This window comes from Dermacentor variabilis, chromosome 8, assembly GCF_050947875.1.
Source record: "Dermacentor variabilis isolate Ectoservices chromosome 8, ASM5094787v1, whole genome shotgun sequence".
Classification (NCBI taxonomy): domain Eukaryota; kingdom Metazoa; phylum Arthropoda; class Arachnida; order Ixodida; family Ixodidae; genus Dermacentor; species Dermacentor variabilis.
Window position 1 is genome coordinate 3,080,113 of NC_134575.1, and position 23,498 is coordinate 3,103,610.

Consider the following 23,498-nt stretch of genomic DNA (forward strand, 5'->3'; position numbering starts at 1 on the left):
AGGCCACGCACAGACTTTTCGGCAGTGCCACTAGATGGCACAGTGTGCCCAGAAAGAAGTACAAGAGAGGAGTCCGGTTGCCACATGAGCCATTTGTTAGCGTTTGCACGCACCGGCGTGCCATGCATTTCTGAGGCCATGGGCAGGCTTCGTGGTGGCGGTGCTAGATGGCATTGAGTGCTGTTAAGCGCGAAAGTGGAGTACCACTGCAGAACACGCCTCCTACATAACTCACTTATATGGTGGCCATACATTGTGTTGCTATATTGATTCAATGCTAACACATTACCGTCTTACAGTCATCGCGAGCTGCTTTCTGCTGCAATATTTACACAAAGGTTCTGCTTGCTGACATTATATCAAAGCCCGCAATGACTGTCAGCCTCTCAACACAACTACCACACACTGAAGCATCACCACCAGTAACTAAAAAACTGTGTGTGTCACATGTATTTCCTATTCTAAGTCTACAGAATAGAACTTCAATTTGTCGTGTTTTGTTATGGACAATGGGAGTTTATTAGAAGTTTCGTTTTCCCACATAGGTTGCCAATAAATAAAACTTTGTTAATTCAACCCCCTTTAATTCAGAAAATTGGATAATTAAGACAAGTCTTCTGGTCCCAGCAAGCATATGCATTACTTAATAGAATCAAACTCTCATTAATTTGGATGTATTTGGCTGCACATCGGTAACTTCAGTCAACACTCGAAGCTCAGTAAGCACAGAGCACTGCAGGTGTGCGATTCAAAAGAACAAAAACAGTGCTAGCATTCAACCAAACGAAGTGGTGAAATCCCCATTGCCATAGTCATCAGCAGAAACCATATGTGAACAGGAATGCCGGAATGCTTCATGCCTATTTGCGACTTTATAGCCTTTATTCTTGCATTTACCATTGCACATAACACCATGCTTGCCACGTGTCTTCATAACGGCGTAGTTGCCATCCATGAATTGCTTTCTGTGGTTTTACATGCTAAAACCACGATTTGATTATGAGGCACGCCGTAGTAAGGGACTCCGAATTTTGACCACCAGGGGATCTTCAATGTGCCCCCAAGCACAGTACATGAGCAATTTTGCATGTCACCCCCGTCTAAGTGCAGCTGCCACGGCCGGGATCGGATCTCCGGACCTCATGCTTTGCAGCGTAACACCATAGCCGCTGAGCTACCGCAGCAGGTTCACCATCCATGATTGCGTCAGTAGCAACCATGGTTTTGTCCACAGCAGTTGCAGCAAACAGCAATCTAGTTTTGACAAGGTGCATGGCTGTGCATGCAATGTCACAAACATGGCAGAAGCTTTCGAGGATGAAAAGCTCCAGCTACGTCGCAACAGACAACAATCTGTTGGTGACCAGCTCACAGGCGAAGAAATAATCGGAAAGTGTAAGCCGTAGTGTCCCAGATGAAGCCGTGGCCGCATTATGAAGACATTCTCAAGGCCTTCACTCCTGCGAGTGCTAATCAGTCGCAAGATGACAAGAATTCAAGTTTCCACACTGCTTTTGTGCAAAATAAGATCACGATTTGCCGATTCAAACAGTAAATAAAAGCAAGTTGGCGTTGTAAACATTTGTTTGCTGTGTTCCTAATACCCTTGATAATTCAACACTTGGTTAATTCTGACATTTTTTTTCGGTACTGTGGAATCTGATTTAATGAAATTTTACTGTAGCCTCTCAGTTCTCTGCATATGAAAGGCTTCAAATCTATGGGGGGGCAGCTACAGAAGAATAGCTAGGTTTTGTTGGTATAAATGGGGGGTAGGGGTGATGTGGTCAGCAAGCATATTACCCTCGCTGCCTCTATGGTCAGGCACCTATATTATGATGTATTGACGAGATGAATACATAATACACAAAATTTCATAGACATCAGTAAATACAGGATTTTTGTTATTCTGTAGAGACGTTTAAGTTTTAGCGAGGCTTAATTAATCTATGAATATAACTTCTTTTAATTACTTGATATGTTTTGCAGCCATCAATAGAGCATAGGCCTCAGTCATGAACATGTTTCCGGGTGCAGAACATCAGGTTCTGAGAAGGGTGGACTGATGCATTGGTATGAAATTCAAGACAGGAGTACTTTACCTGAAGTTCCCGGAAGTGCATGCTAATGTGTAACGCAGAAGTATGCCCTGTGGCTTATACAAAGGATTTGTCACACTCTACACATTGCCACTGCCATGGTGGTAACAGCTTTGCTGGAGCCATTAGGCAATGTTCGAGGATTGGGACATCGATTTCTTACTAAGTTTTCTGACCCACATTGAAAAAGGTTCCCTCACTGAGGGTCGATTATGGAATAGTGCAGCACATGCCATGTCGTTGACGGATGTGTAACAAGGATGTTGAGGGTTAGACTGTACCTGAACAAATACCGTATTTACTCGAATCTAGGCCAGCCCCAATTCTAAGTCGGCCCCCGAATGTCGGAAGCCACAAAAAATAAAAAAAACACCTCGAATGTAGGCCGAACAAAAAACTGAGAAAAGTACAATGTTCACAAAATGAAAACAGCATTTATTAAATATAAAAATGCCAAATTCACCATAAATCATCCTCGCTGCTAGCCTCGTACACTTGCAGACGCTTGCAAGCTCGTGTCCGCATGCCCACGCATGTGCAGACAGTGCAGCAAGGGTCGTACACGTTGATAGGCGGCGCAACCTCGGTGAACAGCTCCTCTTTGCTATCACACACTTATCTTCCTTATCGCTGTCATCTCCTTGTTGCGGCACACGCAAAAAGCATCTCCCATTGCCCCCTCCAACGACGGGACGTTTTTCTCATCCATGCTGAAGTCCTGCCCAGCTTAAACCTTTCACAATGCCTCTGCGGCGGGCACAACTTTTCTATTGAAAGCGCCACTGCAGTGGCATCGCCTGCTTGGTGCCATTACGATAACACTGCACCACATGCCGATACGACACAAGTCAAAATGCCGACGACAACCGTACACTTCAGTTGGCTACTAGCACGGCTAGTAGCAACTGCGATACTGACTTTTCTAGAAGGAACTAGCTATTTACCATATTTGTCATTTTCAATTACAAATTGGCATGTTTTTCTAACATCCTCAAATCTAAGCCTACCCTCGAGTTTGGTATATGATAATTTGAAAAAAAAAGAAAAAAAACTATCTGCCTAGATTCGAATAAATATGCTATGTGAAACTGGTGTATGTTCTTTGCAGGTTAAGGGACTACTCTTCGATTCCATGTACGGACTTTGAATAGAATTGTTTTTAAGGCACTTGTGGCCAGACGGATGCCTAGACAGTGGACGGGATCTAGCATCTTTAATGCGCAGCAGAGTGATAGACCACCGCTTCATAATCCAAGCATGTTTAGACAACGCTCTCGTACAAGTTCAATATTGTCACGTGGTAGTGACCGTGAAGAAAGCAGCAAAACTGTGAATGGCGAAACGAGCGTGTTATTGGGCGAACCTGTGCCCTCAAGAACGGGCTACACTTAAAGGAAAACGATAGCAGCGAACACAGTCAGCGATCATTGGAAATCTGATCAGCGGGTCAAGCACATCGACTTTTATACATCAGTCGTCGAATGTTCCAGAGCAATCGCTGGGACCCGCGTGCCTTCCACAAAGTTCTACACCATTCACGTCGCGCATATATGCAATCAGATTACACAAGGTTCGGTGACAGACAGCGGATAGAACCATCGATAACATCCCAGAAACTTTCGATACTTGCAGGTGCATCCTGCGCTGTGCGATAACATCTGTTAGGCAGTGAAACGTGGTCACCCAATAAAGATAAACAAGCACACGTGTCTATGCAATTCCTGTTACTGCCCTACGTTTTATCAAGCCAGATCTCGATCCAGGCCCGCAGCTTCAAGCCCTAGCCCAGCCCAGGCCCAAGGGCATATGACACGAGCCCACTAAAGTCGCTTTTCCCAGTCCAGGCTGGCCCGGCCCGGGTAATGCTCTAGTATGTTGCCTCCACTGAGGGGCCATTAAGGTCCAATCACCCAGCATTGGCTCAACCTTCAGGATCTCCTTTTACCTTGACACAGCTAAGCCACACGGGGTTACACATTGCAGGGTCCAACCCACGGGACCTGAGCAACATGGCAGTGGCGAATTGTGCGTCATATTTGCTACTTTGTTATTGACCTCATTTGCATTCCTTTTCCCCCCTTCTTCTGAGTTTTCGTAATCTAGGCACCTGCATATCCTTTCAACACCAGCCCCATATAAGAACAACCTTTCACTGACAATAAAAAGTTGTCACTTTGCTCTTCACCATTCTTGTCTGGGTGTGTTTCTGCGGCTGTCAGTAGTATGCAGTGTGCTCGGTGCATTACAAGATGACATATTGGCAAGAACACAAAACGACTGGACGAAGTGTATTGTTGACCACAGATATAAATCAGATGAGCTCATGCCTACTCTCCCTGTTGTTCATATCTGCATGCTTGCCAACCCATGAACTTCAACATTGTAAAAATCCTGCAGACACAACAAAGTGAGGTGGGGAAGGACCAGGGTCCTTCAATAGCTTTTCTGGTCATGAAACTCCACCATAATGCTATGGGAGGGCTTCATGTGCTGCACAAGGCTGAGGCACCATGGTGCCACCGTTCACAAGAGGTCATTCTTTAACGAGGAAAGAGCAATGGCATCTGGCACACGTGGAGCTTTTGACACCCACTTTGGTGCCGCGATAACATCCCAGCTCTAGTGCTGTACAACTGAAGCGGCATGTTTGCACAACAATGCAATACAGGCACTGTGTGCTGGGGTGCCGTTCCGGCTGTAGAAGCACAACAGAAAAGGTGTTTTGCTCGCCAAGTGATCGGAAGCTGATCATACCACGGCAAGAAATTGTTACCGTAGTTGTTACCAGCAACTTCAAAATAAGACACTTATGGAGACCTAAATGCCAATTACTCTTTGTCATCACAATCGTACAATTACAAGAACACAATCTCTGAACACACGAAAATTACAGCAACCTCAGCCACCATCATCGACCATATCCTATGCAATCATAATAATATCCTCGCAGGTGCATACAATAAAAGTATAACAGATCACTTTCCTGTCTTCGCACTTATACCTAAAGATGGAAACGTAACCAGGAATGAATTACATCCATGCAAAGGTAGAATAAGTTACTCGCTGCTTCGCAATAAAATCAAGAAAATGAATTTCTCTGATATACTCAGTGCAGACAACAATACCAAATGCGACAAACTTGTCAAAACCCTCACCAGCGTCATTTCTGAATGCACTATAACCAACCATCGGAGATATGAGCAGCCATCATGTCCATGGATGACAAAGGCTATATTAGTACCATTAAGGAAAAAGACACTTGTATCAGAAAAGGAAAGTGCAAAGACAAAATATGTATTATTTACAACAGTTTCATAGCTCCCGCAAGTCTGTCGTTGCGATAATTCGTAACAGGAAAAAAAAAAAAAGCATTCAATGCGCAACTGGTCCCTAAGGCTCAAGGTAATTCTCAGAAGATGTGGGATACAGTTGCCAACTGATTTTTCGGACATGCTCGATTATTCGGACTGCTTCGTGGCACCGCCATTCTCCCCATAGACTGTAATGTGTATTAATTGCAGAAAGTTCGGACACCTTGCTACCTCTCGTCTGATTCGTTGGACACTCCTTGAGCCAACTCGATCGAGAGCACTATGCACCGACTCTGACCAGTGCATGATTCGACTTGCTGAACGCCATTTTTGTTTGAACGGAGCCTCCTTGCTGCCCCATGAAGTGGTGCGACTGCAAATCCCCGCTCATCGTTTCTGCCTGGTTCGTGGCTACAGCAGTTCTGGTCTCAACTTAGTAAGCCATGTCAACACAATCCAGCAGCTGATTTGTTTCTTTCTTCGTGCACGACACTGCGAGTAGGCCACGTTTTTCGTTTGTGCTACTAGTGACGGCGTGGCGATGTTTGCTTTGTGCGCTGTGTCGAGGCTACGGGGATCCAACACGGCATACGGAAACATCGCATCAAGTGTCTAATGGTACCAGCAGTGGCCGCACAGTCTGCACTGGGGAATGCCGGCAAGCGGGTGCCGGTAGGCCTAGGATTTGTTGCCTTCCGATGTGCTCCCTACTGACGCCGAAAATGTTCTGCCGAGACCTGCGCAGTGGTTGCATTGTGATTCCGGACACCGTCTCATTTGACAGTTTCACAACTGCTGTATTGACATGCGCAGTACTCGACGATGGTGAGCTCATTCGTTGGGTTTCTGTTGCACCGCTGGACGATGACTCCGAGTCGGAAGATGACGCACCATGTGCTACGCTGCCGTCGCAGGCGGAGCATGTACAAGCAGTGACTGTGTTTTCAGCCGCCTATAATGATTGAGCCGAGATTCAGGCTTATCTGATTGCGCGTAAACGGAACAGCGTGCAACGGCGCGTTCACGATTTCTTCAAGCCTACTGCCGAGCCCGAATAAGTGCATGGAAATAAAGGATTTCTTTTTTTTTTCTTAACCTACATGCATCGCATTTCTCTTCATCCAGAAATGTTCCTTGGTAGAATACCGTCTTTTGACACGAAATCAGTATTAAGTTGGTTACATGATCATAGTACAGGTCATAAGCCCAGGAGGTCTTAACTCATCCCGTCACTAGAGGCTGCTGCTGCAAGAATACCGCTTGGTATAGCATGTGCCACCAGGCCCTGACGTTTAAAGGGACTTTGGACCACTTTTTTTTTATTGAAGTGGAGAAAGGCATTTGAAGTGAAAATGGGATATTTCAGAAATACTTTGCCACAAAAAGTACTTCGGTGTGTTCAGCAGAAGCGGAGTTATTTGCAGTCAAACACGGCCTCCGCTGTGCTCCCGTTTCTTCTTCAATACCTTGCACTGTGAAGGCTCCAGCCCAGTGGGGCATGCCCACAAGTCTCCGCCTTCTAAACATCACCGTGGTGCGTAGTTCAAATTTCATTTTGGATGTTAATGTAGCTGCTACGACTTTCGCTTTTGGTGTCTAGGATGCGCTGAACATAAGATAAATGCGGTTGTCCTTGGCGAACCTCAGTGCACTTAGCCAGTCCACTAAGCGGCAGTCGTGGTATTTATGTTATGTAGTCGACTGCAGCTACCAATAGCAGTCATGTATGGGAATCTGCTTTATTACAATATAAAGCATAAGCCTGCCTTCTTAGGAGAGGAGGGAGGCAGGCTCCGTTGAAAAGAGAGGGCTCAAGAGACGGTGACTTCGTGATCCGTTTTTGAGCTCCATTCACCGCGCATGACAGCAAAACTTGGCTGAGATAATCACAGCACCGTGTGCTACCTGCGGCCTATGTTATTTCGCCAAGCCCGAGAGGTGGTTTAGAGCCCCTTTAAGGGTTGTGGTTAGGCAATACCACTAGTATGGACTTCTTTTAGTGTATTACTCTTCGTAGTTTACTTTTTATGTTGGCAGCGTACCTCATGTACCGTTGTCATAGGTTTAACACATATACAGTATATTTTATGCAATCTACAGCAAGTGCTTTAAGGCCACTATACAGCCATGTCACAAATACCTCTTGTAATTGACTGCACCATTCACTACATCATACCATTCCTTGATGCTCTTTGGCCATCATTGGTCCTTGTGCCACAAAACCACATACGTCACCATAATCGAGCCCCGTAGGCAAGATAAAAGGTGCTCTCTCACATTTGTTTCTTTTCTGCCTCGGAGCTTGGAGCCTAAAAGATTTTGTCTAAAATCTGATCTGGTGTGCCCTTCTGCGGTTCGCCTGTACTACTCTGCACATTGGCTGATAAATGAACACCGTCTAGCTCAATTCCTTGCTACACTGTTGTGCCCTGTTGATTGCATGCACTTCAATGGTTTGTCGGTCTCTTTATCTTTAGGGAGGGACTTGGAGCAGGCGACGGATCCCCCTGCAGCTTCTGCAGCAGTGGCAGCAGCGTCCGGGGGGTCCATGGGTGTGCCTGTGGGTCCGAATCTGGTGGTGCTGAGCCGCGAGCAGCTGGAACAGTACGTGTCACGGCGGGTGCGCGAGTGTTTGGTGGCGCAGGCCACTGCGCTGCTGCAGCCGATGGAGAAGAAGTGCGATACGTTGCACCGAGCGCTGGAGCGGTGGCGGCGAAGGTCGTTCCAGTTGCAGAAGCAGCTTAACGAGTTTGTGTGCGAGCAAGAGAAGTGCGCCAATGCCCGCCGGAGCCGAGTGAGTCCTGACTAGAGTGTACTAAAAATATTTTTACTAGTGTGACTGCACCTCTCTGCCTGACATGTTCTGTGTCGCTAGTAGCTGAATGCAGTTGCAGTTGCTGAATATTGAAGGTGTATCATGGTAAAGTGTGCCACCTGCTGGAGAACAGCTGGTCTGGATCGCGCACCTGGTGTGTGACCAGACACATACGCTAGGTTGGCTGTACACGGCATAAAGTTTCATACAATAATTACTAGAGGGAACTTCGCTGCAGTCGTTGTACCACCATGAGAATTATGGGAAGTACATGGATTTGTCTGATTTTGTGCTTGTGGATTCAGACGTTCTTGTGGTTTTGTATATTATGGTATGTAAGTAAATCTTAATGTCGTAAATTTCAGTGCAATCTATACTCTTCGAAGTGCAGAAGACGCCGTGAACACGCACAATTGCTATTAATTACAATGATTGAGCTTGTCCAGGTGCCCAAATCGAAACGCGCCAAGCGTCTCAAGGCACTGGCATGCCCGCGATAAGTTCATAAGGGCATTTCATTCGCTTGTCGATACATACGTCCGTGGCTTAATGGTTTCAGTACCGGGCTTCTGTGCTAGAGTTCCTGTGTTCAAATCTTGCTTGAACAATCTTAATTATGCTTATTTAATTATTTACTATGCAGTGCATTGTTGAAAATGACGAGTTTACAAAATCATAAAGCCGTTTGAAGCCAAAAGGACAAAGTTTAGGCAAATCCATGTACATACTTCCCCTAATTCCCATGCTGGTACAACTGCTCTCATTGCAGCTCCCGTAAACACTAGCGCCAGAGTTCCGTCTAGAAATTATTGTATGAAACTCTATGGTACACGGGACGCACTTCACCACGATGACCAACGTGCTCTCCAGAGCGGCTGTGACTGGAGCTACGGTTTGCTAGCTGTGTTCAGCTATGCGCTATGACAATGCCGTTGCTACAAGCACTACTACACGCAACATGCACTGTAAGATGCGGCGCATGTCGGTTGATGCACTGCCCATATATTCTACTGTATAAGCCTGAATATAGGTTTTTTTTTTTTCTGTTAAAGAACAGCTTAAGGTGGGGAGAGGGGGTCCTCGTCCTGTACAGTCGAAAACCGCGATAATCATATCCCGAGGCAGCGAAATATTTTCGAATACCTGGCGAATGCCCATAGGAATCAATGCATTTCATATCTCGCAACAACGAAACTTTTTTGGACAGCAATCCTGCATTAGCAAAATTTTCTGAAATTGCAGTCTGCATATTATCTACTTGTGTGATGCTAACAGTGTCCAAAGACTGCACAAGTGCATTGGTTGTGCCCTTAAATTGCATAAAATACCGCCACAGCCATAAAGGAAGGAACCTTGTTCACAGTGTTCTTGCGTGGCCGCCGCCATCTTTGTTTGCAATGAAACAGCAGTGAAGCAGTTGCATCTGGCAACTGATGATGATGATGATTTATCCTTTGCAACAAGTGTGTACAGCGCAGTGTCCTGGCCGGAAATGAAATATAAATTAAAAAGAAAAAGAAGACAAATTAGAGTGGAGGCGACCTCGCGGCTGGCACATTTATATCCTGTGTGCCCTCACAGCATGGGTTAATGCGGAGCGGAACTGCCTGCATGGCATGCTCATCCATAATCGCTGATCAGCCAAATCCACATCCACATAAGAAGATGCCGATGACGCTTTGTCAGGCTTTGTGCTTTATGTGCCGCATGCATGATCATGTGGTCAGTGTGTGCAGCTGGTGCTAGGGTGCCTCAGCTGTGTGTGTATCGATCAGACATTCTGCTTGCCAGCCTGCCAAGATGCCGCCTCCAACTAAAGAGCAGAAATTTTTTATTCTGAAAGATAAGGCTACAATTATTGCCCTAGTTCAAAAGGACACGAAGAAGATGTAGATCGGCAAAGAATTTGGAATTGCTTGCAGCTCGCTGTCTACAATTTTGAAAAAGAAAGGCCTCCATTCTTGGCGCGCTCGGAAATAGTTGATGAAATGGAGCTCGGAAACATGGGCTTGGTGTTTCTTTCTACAAAACTGCACTTTCACGCTGCAGCCGCGTGACGAAGACGTCATTCAAAGCGTCAAGTGTGGCTACAAAGAGAGGCTGATTCAACATCCGCTGCCGAAATGACAGGACCTTAACAGAGAGAGTGTAAGAGTGGGGTTGAAGATTAATATGCAGGAGACAAAAATAATGATGAATAGCCGGGCAAAAGAACAAGAGTTCAGGATCGCCAGTCAGCCTCTAGAGTCTGTGAAGGAGTATGTTTACCTACGTCATTTAATCACAGGGAACCCTGATCATGAGAAGGAAATTTACAGAAGAATAAAAATGGGTTGAATTGCATATGGCAGACATTGTCAGCTCCTGACTGCAAGCTTACGATTATCATTGAAAAGGAAGGTGTACAATCAGTGCATTTTACCAGCGCTGACATATGGGGCAGAGACTTGTAGACTGACAAAGAAGCTTGAGAACAAGTTAAGGACTGCGCAAAGAGCGATGGATTGAAGATTGCTAGGCATAACATTAAGAGACAGAAAGAGAGCGGTTTGGATCGGAGAGCAAATGAATATAGACAATATTCTAATTGACATCAAGAGAAAAAAATGGAGCTGGGCAGGTCATGTATGTGCCGGTTAGATAACCGTTGGACCATTAGGGCTACAGAATGGGTACCAAGAGAAGGGAAACGTAGTCGAGGACGGCAGAAGACTAGGTGGAGCAATGAAATTGGGAAATTCGTGGGCGCTAGTTGAAATCGGTTGGCGCAGGACAGGGGTAATTGGAGATGGCAGGGAGAGGCCTTCGTCCTGCAGTGTATATAAAATAAGATGATGATGATGATGATGACGACAACGACGATGGTGACGAAAAAGCTCACACTGAGGTCAATATTGACAATTGACCCCAGTGTGAGCTTTGATAGGCTGTGAACTTTGACCTTTATAAGCTGGCCATTGATGCATACTGGATAACCAGTCATCGCTTTTCACATAGAAGCGACTAACACATTTTCTGTCAAGAGGGTTAGGCCTTGTGTGCAAAGAGATAGATGCCTGTTTTGATGCTTCCTGTAGCCTTGCGTGAACCTGCGGGCGAGTCACTGCCGGTCCCCAGATGCAGATGTCGTCGGCTAGATTGAAACACTCACTGTTTCCAGTAGGCCAGCCCAAGAAGCGCAAGAGTGAAAAGAATAGTGCTTAGAACACCGCCTGGGGGACGCCACGGCATCTGTACTGGTCGGTAGTCTGGCCATCTTCCGCATGTACAAACAAAAATGTCAAGTAGGTTCAGGTCCATCGAAATACTCGCCCTCCTAGTTCACTTGTCAAAAGTGCGTTTAGGATGGCTTGATGGGAAACGTCGTCAATGCCTTTCGCGTCAAGAAAGAGTGCTACTGATAATCACTTCCCAGATTTTTGCTCCACTGCAGATGACACAAGATTGATGACATTATCAGTCGATGGAATGGCTTCATTGAAATCTTACCATTGAGCCAAGGAATATTTTTTGCTGTTCAAGGTACCATTTGAGGTTGTGGTCTCCGCCTATGGCGGTGCTCCGCCGGGAGTCACCTAGACCACCGTGCAGGTCCGAGGATCCGAGCCCCTCAGAGGGGGACGATCAGCTCAGCCGCGTGTTTAGTGTGTGCCCGAAGCGGGCGCTCGTTCGGTCTCCTCTGGGAGCGAAACAGAGCGCCGCAAGGAGAAGGCTCAGAGTACAAGGAAGGCGTTTAATATACGACCACCTTGGCGTTCAGGATATCTGTATACACCCGTATCGGCGCGGGGCTCGTGAGCCGAAGCTCCCGCAAGTCAAGGGGTGACACTCAGTATCTCAAGAACGCGGTAGCACACCGCTATACGGGAGGATGGCTCCCAATGACCGTGCTACCAGGGCAATGTTCTTTCAGCTCGGGGTAGCCTCCGAGCGCAACTTGGCACAGTACGACCGCGTACGTCAAGTGAGCCGCGTCTCTTCGGCATAGCCTTCAGAACAGGAGCAGCGAATAGGTACGCAACCGCCTCGGATCGAGGACCTTCGGCGAGACCGGCCAACCAAAGGGATGACCGGAAGAATCGGAAGTCAGTACGCACCGTTTTGCTGTCCGAGAGCTTCTCCCCGCGTTGCCGCTCCTCGGTCGACTTGAGTCGCCAGGAGAGAGGGAACGCGGGTTCCCACCCAAACAGAGCAATCGGGTGAACCCCTGGACCGTTCGGGGGTGGACAGCAGCAAGTGTTTTACGGTCCCGCTGCCGTTCGGCGCCCTCGGAGGAACGAGAGAGAGGGAAAGTGGTGGGCCGCGGGCGCGAAGTTCGAAAGCGACCTCGCCGCGCTGCGGCTCCTATGCCCAAAACGTGCTGCGCTATGGTGCTGCAACGAAATGGGCTACGCAGTCCCCACAAGGTGCATGAGTGTCATACATTCCATGAGCTTTCCAATGCAGCTGGCAAGTGCTATAGGCCAGTATGATGCCAGTTCCTGCTGTGACTTTCTTGCTTTTAGCAGTGGTACCATGCGGCTGTGTTTCCATTCCTGTTCAGTGATGCCATCTTGCCATGACCTCTCAAAAAGGTTGAGCAGTTGTTGTTCTTGACCTAGGTGGCACAAAGCAGGGTATGTTATTTTATCGGCCCCTGGTGAAGACGAACGTGTACAGAGCGCCATAGCAGCTTGCAGCTCTTGCATAAAAAATAGAACATCCAGACTTGTTTCTCTTGTACCACGAATGTCACATTAAACAATGTCAGGGAGTACAATTGTCCTGCTGGCGATTTTCACACAAAATTCCTCTGCAGCGTATATTCACGGTGGTTTTGATGGAGAGTAAGGGCATTAAAAAGGTGTCACTGCTGGGGACATGAGCGAAAGGTACACCACACACAGGACATTGGGTCGCTGGGTCCAGTGACTCACAAAACCATTTCCATTTTTGATTCTCTAGCTTATCCGTTCTGTGCTGTATCTTCTTTTGCATGCGCCGAGCTACTCTGAGGTCGAGAAATGACTACGTGCACCTGTACCTCCTTTCAGCTCAGTGACATAGTGCATAAAGCTTTTCCAATTCAATGTCATAATCTGTACACTTCAATCAATGTGTGAAGCAACGCATCTATTTTGCGTTGCGTCTGCAAATCTGTCTTCTAACCTGCGTGCAATATGTTTCTTGCATGTCTTCTATCAGATCTTCAAAGACTGACCAGTAATTTTGGCAAGAAGCAACCGGTCTGAATATAGGTCTGAATATGATCACTTTCATATTCAGACCTATATTGACATATATTGATATTGGTGAACGACTGCACGCTTGAAGTCAAACAATGCGACACCATGGGAAGTCTAGACAGCTGCTGTGCGTTGTTCCTCGCAGAAATGTCGGGCTTCTATCATTTAGAAGACAGGTTGTGACCTGATGCAAAGCATATGAGTGACCTGCCCCTCGAATTTATCCTGGAGCTTCCCCATGTCTGGAGGTGAGAGTTGAAGTCCCCTGTTATTATCCAAAGACCTGGAGTCACAGCCATAATATCTTTAAGTCTTTTACAATCAAATTGACTTGTTGGGGAAAGGTAGACACCAATAAGTATAAAACACAGCCTCTTTTCCTTTCACAGTAACACGCACATGTTGGTTATCGTCGTGTGGCGTTACAGGCTGGGTGAAATACGTAAGGTCCTTGCGAATATATACCAGAACCTTACTACAGTGGAACCCCGTTCATACGTTTTTCACTGGACCGAGGAAAAAAACGTAACAGCCGGGAAAACGCAACAGTGAGGAAAGCTCCGAAAATGAATGAAAAAAGTGCAGCTTCAACTATAGACAATTTATTTCCACTGAGTGCGTTTAGAACTTTAAAAAGTCTAGAATGGTTACTTACCGTTTCTTTCGCTCGCTAGAAATCACCACAGGTTTCTCAATAGCCTGGAAGGCCGCATTGCTGTCAGCGTCGCTGTGAGGTGCGATGTACCTGCGGAGGAGGTCCAGAGCCGCGACGGCTTCTCCAAAGCTAGGATTTGGCAACTCCCCGGCATCATGCGGTCATGCTCCTCGTCGTCACCGCGCCACGGCAATGGCAACGGACGAAGGAATATCCGCGAGAAATTTTGCCCTCTTTGGCGTAATCGTGCTAACGTGCTAACGATTGTTTAGTATTGCTGCGGAGCGCGCGCGTCCGAGCAGCCCGGTTACGCGCAGCGCGGTGTGGTTTCGCGAGAAATGTAAACAAGAGAGGAGAGCTGGCCCGATAGGCGGAGCAACGCCATGAGCAACGCCAACTTGCGGCTTCACTTTCGCTTCACAAAGAGTGACGTCAGGGCCTCTCCTGAGTTTCCTTCCTCCGTGAGTCGACCCGTCCAACAAACCATGCAGTGACCGTAATCACCAGTCATCACAGTGATAGTGAGAGCATTTTTCACGTATGGCCATCTATTGGTGGCCTCTCAAACTGGCGTGCGGCTTCTTGCAGCCAGTTCCATAGCCAAGCCCGGCCAAAACTCGTCAAAAACCAAAATGGCGGTTGGAGCGCGTTGCCTACTTTAGCCCAGGCGGGTTCGTGTTAGGATGCATCATGCGGGAACGTTTTCACAGCTACTACGTAACAGCGGGGTTCCTTATACATTGGATCCTATGGAAGCTATGCCGGGACCGGATGAAAACGACGTAGCAGCCGGGAAAACGCAGCAGTGAGGAACATAACAGCGGGGTTCTACTGTATTTCAGGCACACGTGCTTGAAACGAAAGGTTCATATCCTGATATTCTTATGGTGGCTGATAAGTTCGGTTCATGGTGGCTGATAAGTTCGGTTCACAGGTAACCACTATAGGAAAGTGGTTTTCAAACATGAACTGCCAGAAATCCGAAATACATGACTGCAGGCCTCTCGCAATCTATTGGGACTATGGAGGTGCTTTTTACATCATCCTGTATGATCACTATTCTTGTTGACGAGCCATGGTTCTGCTGCACGGTTTCTCAAGCACTGGACTTCTGAAGGCTTGCGAGAACTGGATTGATGGCATCCAGCGCTTGCAATGCACTTCGATCTGTTGATGTCAGTAGCTTGTTCAGAACACTAATAGTACTCACCACCAGAGAGCGCAGCATGACAACAATTTGTTTATCTCGGTCCGTCAGTTTATTAGGAACAGACAAAGTGTCCACAGCCGTAGAAGTCTGATCTTGCTCAGTAGGTATGTGTAGCCTCAGGAGTTCAGGCCATGCATCAGCTGCCTTGCTGTTCGAAGCTCCTTTGTCCTTAGAGCCGACTTTGTATGGCCTGGGCGACTGAGGAGGTGGTGATGTTGGTCGTGGCTTGCGTGGTACAGAGGCTTTGGAGATTCTTGAGCAATGTTCGCGACGTGATCATTGTCGCTTATCAGGTTTGGCCGCTTCTTGGTGGCGTATTTACAATTGCTAGTAGGCGCAGCGGGGCGTGGCACTTGGGGAGACACTGGTAGTGTGCGCGGATGTGCGAGTAAGAGTGGGTGCGAAAGAGGAAATGTGCAGACTTTTGCTCCTTGAATATATGACTCTGCCTAGGCACTACGGAGGAGTTTCTTAGCGCGTGTTGTAGTGTTTGTCCCTAGGCGTGCCGGCAGAAGTCGCGAGGCGTGGTAGTGCTGACTTAGTGTTGCAAGTTGGCGGCTGGACGTAATTATATTTATTGAATCATGTTTTTTACTAATTGAAACAACGTGCCATTATTTCGCATTATTGGCGGCGCCTCCAGGACACCAAAGCTAGAACCCAGACTGGTCCGCGGGTTGGGGCTCGCCGCAGCCCCAACCCACGGGCCGCCCTGCTTCCAGCTTTGATCCCCCCCCCCCCCCCCCCATTACCTCTTGGGTGCCCTGGAGATCCTGTGCTGCCTGCTTTATTATAACCTCAGGTGCCCTCCTGAGGCCTCCGTTTGCTGGCTACATCTGCCCTCCTGGAGCAGTGCTTGTAAAAAATGCAATCTATCATTGTGAAGAAAAAAGTGACCTGCGACTTATACAACACCAGTCAGAACCTTGCCCCTTCAGACACAGCAATCACCAAATGGGGAGTCCGTGCCCATTGCCTTACCATGCGGGCAGCCAGCGGCGAAGCGTAAACAAATTCGACCGCACTCCACTATGCCGGTAGGTGTAAGGACAAACTCATACAAACACGCTCTAAGAGACCTCCTCCGTAGTGCCTAGGCAGAGTCACATATTCAAGGAGCAAAGGCCCCCAGATTTTCTCTCTCGCAGCCGCTCTTACTCACATCTGCGCAGAAAAGTCGAGTGCTACGAGAAAGGCCCGGCCCACTGTGCCTACTAGCAATTGTAAAAATGTTTCCTGGTGAGACGAATGATCTGTAACCATTTTCTACGATATTGTGATTTCCTCTCGGAAGAAAGGCTAGTCCTTCGAGGATGCATCGTGAGGGCCGCTGCAATTTGTGTGCCTCAGCACACTGGCCTAGCATGTGTCAGTGGTGTTGGACCCAGTGCATCGAGAACATGGGGTAATGTTTTTGCATGAACTACTCCTATGGCCTAACTTCATGCACTTCCAGCACTGCAGCAGTTTTGGTATAAAGGGGCGAACTGCATGTCGGAAGTGGCCCACCTTTGCTTGTGATAGGAGGGATTTGCCCTTAACTATAATCTTTACACACCGTGACGCGCCGAAACGAAACGCGCTTGCAATGACGGTGTTTTCTGTAGCTGGCTTGATTAAGATTGACGGATTAGTGTTGGAAATAGCCTCATCAACATCGTAAATTACGCCAGTGCTGACTTACTTGCGCTGCAGAATATGACGGTGGACTTCCATCCCGTCAAGTTCTGTGACTTTGCGCTAAGAACACAATGCATCCGGATGTTCTACGTCAATTGCTAGGACGTTCTTATGGGTGTTCACGCTGATATGTTTGATTTCATTTGAAGCCAGCGCCTCTAGATGTACAGACACGACTTGCCTGTTGAAGCATCTCATGTTGTCGGTGGTGAGAACTGGTTTGAAAGGGATGGCGAGTACCTCGGTATTCCACGAAGACCTCATGATGGATGCACTCGAATTTAATGATGTGCTGAAAAACCTTCTCTTTGCTTTACGGCTCCACACTTTACGGCTCGACTTGTGCACCAGCACAAGATTCTTCACTGTTGACGTAGTAGTGCATGGTGTCGTTACTGTCAGTGTGGCTCTTGGTGCTGTTGCACTTCCTGGAGGCAGCCCCCTGCGGCACTGCCGAGTACAGCGGACGCGTGTGAGGCTTCACTTCCATCGCAACTAAGCCGGAAACAGCAACTCCCTGGTAAAGCCCAAGAAATTCACAAAAAGAGTAGTGGTGGAAGACTCGGCATCCTGCCTGAAAGGCGCTTTGTCTTCTTCTTTCTTGGGCTTGCATGGCTGGACATTGAAGCATACCATATAAAAAGGAATGCCGACACTCGAGGGGACATGTGATAGTCCTTTGCAATGATAATTTTTATTTTTCTAAATTTTTTAATGTCTCATTATTTGTCATACATGAGCTTCAAACCACAGCGTGTCTAACGATTTTCTCGTGATACTGAAACTTTCGTTCTCAGCCTGCTCTTCTACTCGTGATGCAGCCAACGCGGCAGCAATTCCCAGCTCATTCCTCATGCAACATCCTGCTCACTGCAGCCCGTCTTCCCAGTCGTGGCACTTGCCCCCAGTATCTGCACAAAAAAGTGTTTTTATTAATTTATTAGTTTTCTGATTGTCTTTGACAATTGCTGCTTTTTGTTCACGTCATTGCATACATGGATGAGGGCTCATTCCAATCTTTCTGTGTTTTCTTCTATGCATGCATGCTTATGGAAAACAAACTGTCATGACATGCAGAGATCTGTTGGCGTGTGCGTACGGATGCCACCCTTGAAGCCACAGACGCCGGCAGCGGCATCCCCTGGTGTCAAGACGGTGCCTACTACCGCGATGGCACCGACTTCTGTTGCGTCCCGTGCTCCCAATGTGACTACCACACGTGCCCCGAATGTGATCGTCTCAACTGTGGCTTCGGGCAGCACGTCGCCCGCACGTCCGCCGACTCCTGCACAACAGATCAGAGTGACTGGTACCAATGCCTCAATGCTGGCAGCGGTAAGTTTTAATTTCTCTTATTCTTCCAATCTCAATAAACAGTGCAAAGTGTTTGTTCAATTAAGAAGTCTTCTGCGCAAACATGAAGCTATCGCATGTTTTTTTCAGATGCTGTGTGCGCGGTGTATGCTAGAAAAATTTCTAGAGGGAACTCTGGTGCTTGGATCGTTCAGCTATCATGGGGAGGATGACAGTACTGGTGAACCCTGCAATAACGAAAAAAGACAGGGAATGCACTGAAAAATTCAAACTTAAGGGCCCTGACATGCTTTTCTGACTAAATCATAGAATGGCCCAACTATTAAAGGAAACCTTGCAAATCTCATTTAACAACAACTTCTTGAATCCTTCAAGTATAAGGGGAGTTATTGCACCGATACACGGCTTTCTCTCTCTTTTCCTCTCCACTAGCACGCTCGAAGCTACATAAGGGAGAAGCTAAGGGGGTAAAGCCCAGCCCAAAAGTTGATTGCCTTGTCGGTGAAAGTGCTTGTCGCGGCACCCTGTGGTGGCTGTGGTAGACTATGCTTCACAGCACGCCGCTGCTATCACGTATGGCACATGCAGCTTTGTGTAACAGTTGAATTGGTAGACCAGCAGTGTAAAGACGACATGCTTTTTCTGTCTTCTTGAGGTCACAGATATACACAGTATAACCTTGTTCACATGTTTTAAGAAAGCACTATTGGGCCACCCAAGCAATTCTTATGATGTGTAAATGCGAGAGCATTGTTGCTGAGTGTGTCGCTGTCGGGGGACTTGAGGGGTGCACGTTGCCTTGCTGCAGTCGCTGTAGCTCACCGTGCTTGCTCCACAGCTGCTCGCTCTGCCCTTCACGTTGTTGGGGGCTTGGGTGGCGAGCGTTGTTTTGCTGTTGCAGTCGATTTTGCAGATTTTGCTCTGTTGCGGTGGTCTCATACTTCATCAGCAGTGAACTGGTGTCTGTGGCCACGCTTTGCTGTCCCGACTGATGGTGTACATGCAAGCCATTCAACTTCGTACGATGAAGACTCCATAGCACCGACAGTGGCACCACTCCTATTACATGCCATTTAGTGAATCGCCCGCCAGCCCAACCACAAGCACAACTTCGATGACATTCATTACTGTCACCTGTTGCAACAGTGGTGCAGTGGTTAGTGCACTCCGCTACAGAGCAGTGGCAGTGGGGCAGATGATCGAATCCTCAGTGTGGCCACTTTTTTAGTCAGATAAAGATCACAGAATTTGTGTGCAGTTTTTCTAAAAATTAAATTAAGAGATGGGGTTTTACGTGCCAAAACCACGATCTGATTATGAGGCACGCCGTAGTGGGACTCTTAAATAATTTGGACTACCTGGGGTTCTTAAACAGGCACCTGAATCTAAATATACGCGTGTTTTTGCATTTCGCCCCCACCAAAATGCGGCCGCCACGGTTGGGATTCGATCCTGCGACCTTGTGCTTAACAGCCCAACACCAGTGCCATTTTTCTGCCATGGCTTTCTGATCACAGCGCGGTCGCACAACGAGCCAAGTAATTCCCTCGCATTAAAATGAAAAAAAAAAAAATAAATAAATGTGCCCGGGAAAACCCGAGCATGTAATTGGGAAAACAGAATTCGAAGTCACTAAAGAATTTGACAGATTCATCTGTAGTTGACATCTAAGTGAAGCGAAGTGTTGCGGGAACTGTTGCAGCATGACACGCCGATGCACGCTGAGTGGGTGTGGGTCGAGCAATTCGAGGCGCACATTGTTATGTCCTTATTGTGAGGTGTTTTAAGACGACGACAGGAAACCAAAACAAAATCGAGCCGGCGGGCGACACCAGAATGTGACGCCTACAGTGCTGCCAGAACGAAGCATGATGCTCATTTCGAGCCGCCTGCAGCGGGGAACAGTGGTGCGTTTTGTTTACCGCAATATTAGAAGCGTGCAGTGTGCTTCCAGTCGCAACACGCCCCACGCGCTGTGAAATGGAGATGGGTGTAGGTATCACAATAGGGTTGGTGGGAGTAGCTGTGAAGGTGGCGTGCGACGACTCGGGAGATTTGCTGACATCGGAGTCGAAAACCGAGTGCGTGCCAGCGTTTTCACGTGAGACAGGTGGACGAACATTGCGGGAAAGCTGCTGCAGTGGGTGGTTATTATTCTCGATCGTGCGAACCTCACAACTTTTCCTCTTTACATGGAATCTAGCGGTTGAAAATCTTGGTGTGATTGCTGATCGGCGATACTGAATGTTGATGCCGAAAGATTGTGCTTTCCAAAAATATACGAACCGGTAAAGAAGTGTAACAGGATCGGGTCATTTATTGTGTTCTCGATCGAGAACGTTGGTGGTGGGAAATTGTATGCAGTGGGCTGTAATCAATAATGTTCTACTGTATGTGTTTCATTTATTTAAGGGGAGACGCTCCTCGAAACAACTTTTTTTTTTATTACTTGTACTAGAGGCTTCAAAATTCAGCCAATTATAGAGTTTTCTATGCAGATTTCAAATATGTAATTAATGTTTGTGTAGCCGTTATAGTTTTTGAGTTGTGATGCACAAGGGCAAAATATAGTAATCGTTCTGGGCACTTTTTTTCTGTGCTAAATCTTCACAAAAAGCATTGCGCGGTAGCTTGTTTAGCTCTTTGTAGATTGCAAAGTGCCGATATCTAGCCAAACAAGTATGTACAATTAATTACTGGAACTAGGGGAAAAAAATTTTAACTTTTCAACAAATTTTTTTTCTCAAAGGGAGGGTAAAAAATCCTGGCCACAGCGGCCGCATTTCGATGGGGGCGAAATGCGAAAACACTCGTGGTACTTAGATTTAGGTGCACATTAAGGAACCCCAGGTGGCGTGCCTCATAATCAGAAAGTGGTTTTGGCACGTAAAACCCCATAATTTAATAATTAAATGTTGTGTACGAGGGTTTTGCAAAGCTGCATTTTCATTACACTATATTTTGAGAGTCGTGTAACACATCAATTTTGTCCGCTTTAGACGTGCTATTAGATGCAATTCACAGAATTGTCATATCATTTTTCATTGTGGAGTTACGGAGATGCAAACTTGATAGTTTTGTTTTCTGAAAATTTGCGATTTTTGCCAATTTCTTATGAAAAATTGACGACCTAAAATGGAAATTCCAAAATGAACAGTCACTAGATCTTAAGTTTTCCTTTTAAATGCAAGAAACCTCATCAAATTCGGTGCAGTGGTTGTCGAGAAAAACAAATTCTCTTTCTACATGTGTTTGGATAGGAGCACCCGAGCTAAAGCTTCCTCTTAATTAAAGATTAGCAATTATGTGTTACTGAGAATTAGGGGTGTGCGAATACTTGAATATTACGTATAGAATAGTGAACGTATGAATGATTTTATTTGTGAATCGAATATTTACTATTCGATTTTTCGAATATTTGTTATATTCGACGTAGAAACGTGCGCAGTGCCCCATCTCACATGCGCCTCATAGCCCCTCTTGCTCGATCCTGTGCAAATGAGCACCTCACTTCATTGTTCTCGGCACAAAAAGGAGTGCCGAGCAAGCCATGGACTCAGTCTCTGCGAGTGCTTCTGCCCTGCTGCACGGGCTTCCCGACGTCAGTCCAATGTGGGGATTGTGCACAGTGCCTAAACACTGCAATTCGCCAAGTGGAGCTGCGTCGCCCCGGGCTGCTTTTGTTCAGGTTGACTGGACCGATGTAAACGATACTGTAATGTGGACACTGGGAACGACAACAAAATCTGCACGTATTTCGGGAAGTGTGAAGGCATGTGCGAAGATTCGGCCGATTAGCTGCTAGGAGGCATGCAGATCATGAAGTTAACACTTCATCAACATAACACTTGAAGTTAACTTCAATAGCCATCAATCTAACCTGTACGCGTTATTTTGGTTATTTGCAGCAAGCATTCTGCAACGGCTTGTGGCCTGTTACCACATCGGCCAGGGGTGAATTTCCATCACAGCCACACAGCGCTGCATACAGAGCGCTGCTCTTGTGTATCCCATCTATGCCTTTGTCCTCTCGCGCTGCAATAAAATTATGCATGTGTGTGTGTGTTGCCTAGGTGGGAGCCGTGACCCTCCCGATTTCAGAATGTTTGACAGGTGGCTAATGACGTTGAACCTGACAATATAATTGCACCTGCTCTTTGATAAAGTGGAAGCTTGGGCAAGTTCGTGATTCAGTATTGATATGTCTGCACAGCGCTAAAGACGAGGACAGAAGAAAGGACACAACACATTCGCTGTTGTTTAATGTCGCAGCGCTAACAAGTCGCAGTGCTTTAATGGCGCAGCGCTAACAATAGCTACACAAGGAGTGGTGGTCGAGTGACATGATGCGCCGTCCGTGCATTCGTCTGTCGCATAGATTGGCCTCCCAATAACCCACCTGCTGTAAAGTTCGGAAAGGCCTTCTGTATTTTAGGGGAAAAGTGGAAAGCAATACTTTAATGCAATAGAAGACTTGTAAAACACAGGTCCAGCAAGCTGAGAACCTCATCGGTACTTGGTACAACATAATGCCATTAGTTAGCTTCAGAGGGAAAGAAAAGCACCGATTCTATTAAGCAGATGTTCTATTGCTAAAAAAAAAAATTTTTGAGACCTTCATATACTAGAACTGAGCTCTAATCAGTGCTGGCCTACTAATTTGAAGTACGCTATAATAAGAGCTGACTGTACTGTATATTTTGATTTCTATGTACGTAAGTTACTGACAGCTTGCTAGATTCTTGTTATGTAATGCTAGGAGACTCCTGAGTATGTGGAGCACCATGCTTTCTCGCCCAAAATTTGTAAGCATGAATTTTTGGAAAGTATTCTGATATACAGTGTTCGATTCGAATTGATACGATATTAGATTCAAAATGAACCATTTGGTATTTGCACATCCCTACTAAGAATGATCTTGCAATCGTGAAATCGGCCAGTAGTTGTTGCAGGGTCCAGCTGCTTTCAACGATGGTGCGCGGAAGCAAGAGCAAGTGATTTGTCCGTGACGTGGACAAGTGCATCTGTAAATGGAGGCTGTTTTTGCAACGATTTGAGCTGTATGCAGTGATTTCCGCTGATTATATGCGCAGGTATTCCCCCTCCCCCAGCTGTTTTAATTGGGGGCGCTGATTATATAGTCGACTCCCGATAATTCGAAGCCGCTTAATTGGAATTTTCGGTTAATT

At 46.8% G+C, this 23,498-nt stretch overlaps 1 protein-coding gene across 14 annotated transcripts in view; it reads left to right on the forward strand.

The window, feature by feature from the left end:
* Positions 1-23,498, forward strand: part of LOC142589528 (uncharacterized) — a 199,600-nt gene that overhangs the window by 63,722 nt on the left and 112,380 nt on the right. For all 14 annotated transcript variants that reach the window (XM_075700946.1, XM_075700943.1, XM_075700940.1 and 11 more), the window contains 2 exons: positions 7,888-8,204; positions 18,073-18,330. In XM_075700946.1, the coding sequence (XP_075557061.1) occupies positions 7,888-8,204; positions 18,073-18,330 (575 nt within the window). The remainder of the gene's footprint in view (positions 1-7,887; positions 8,205-18,072; positions 18,331-23,498) is intronic.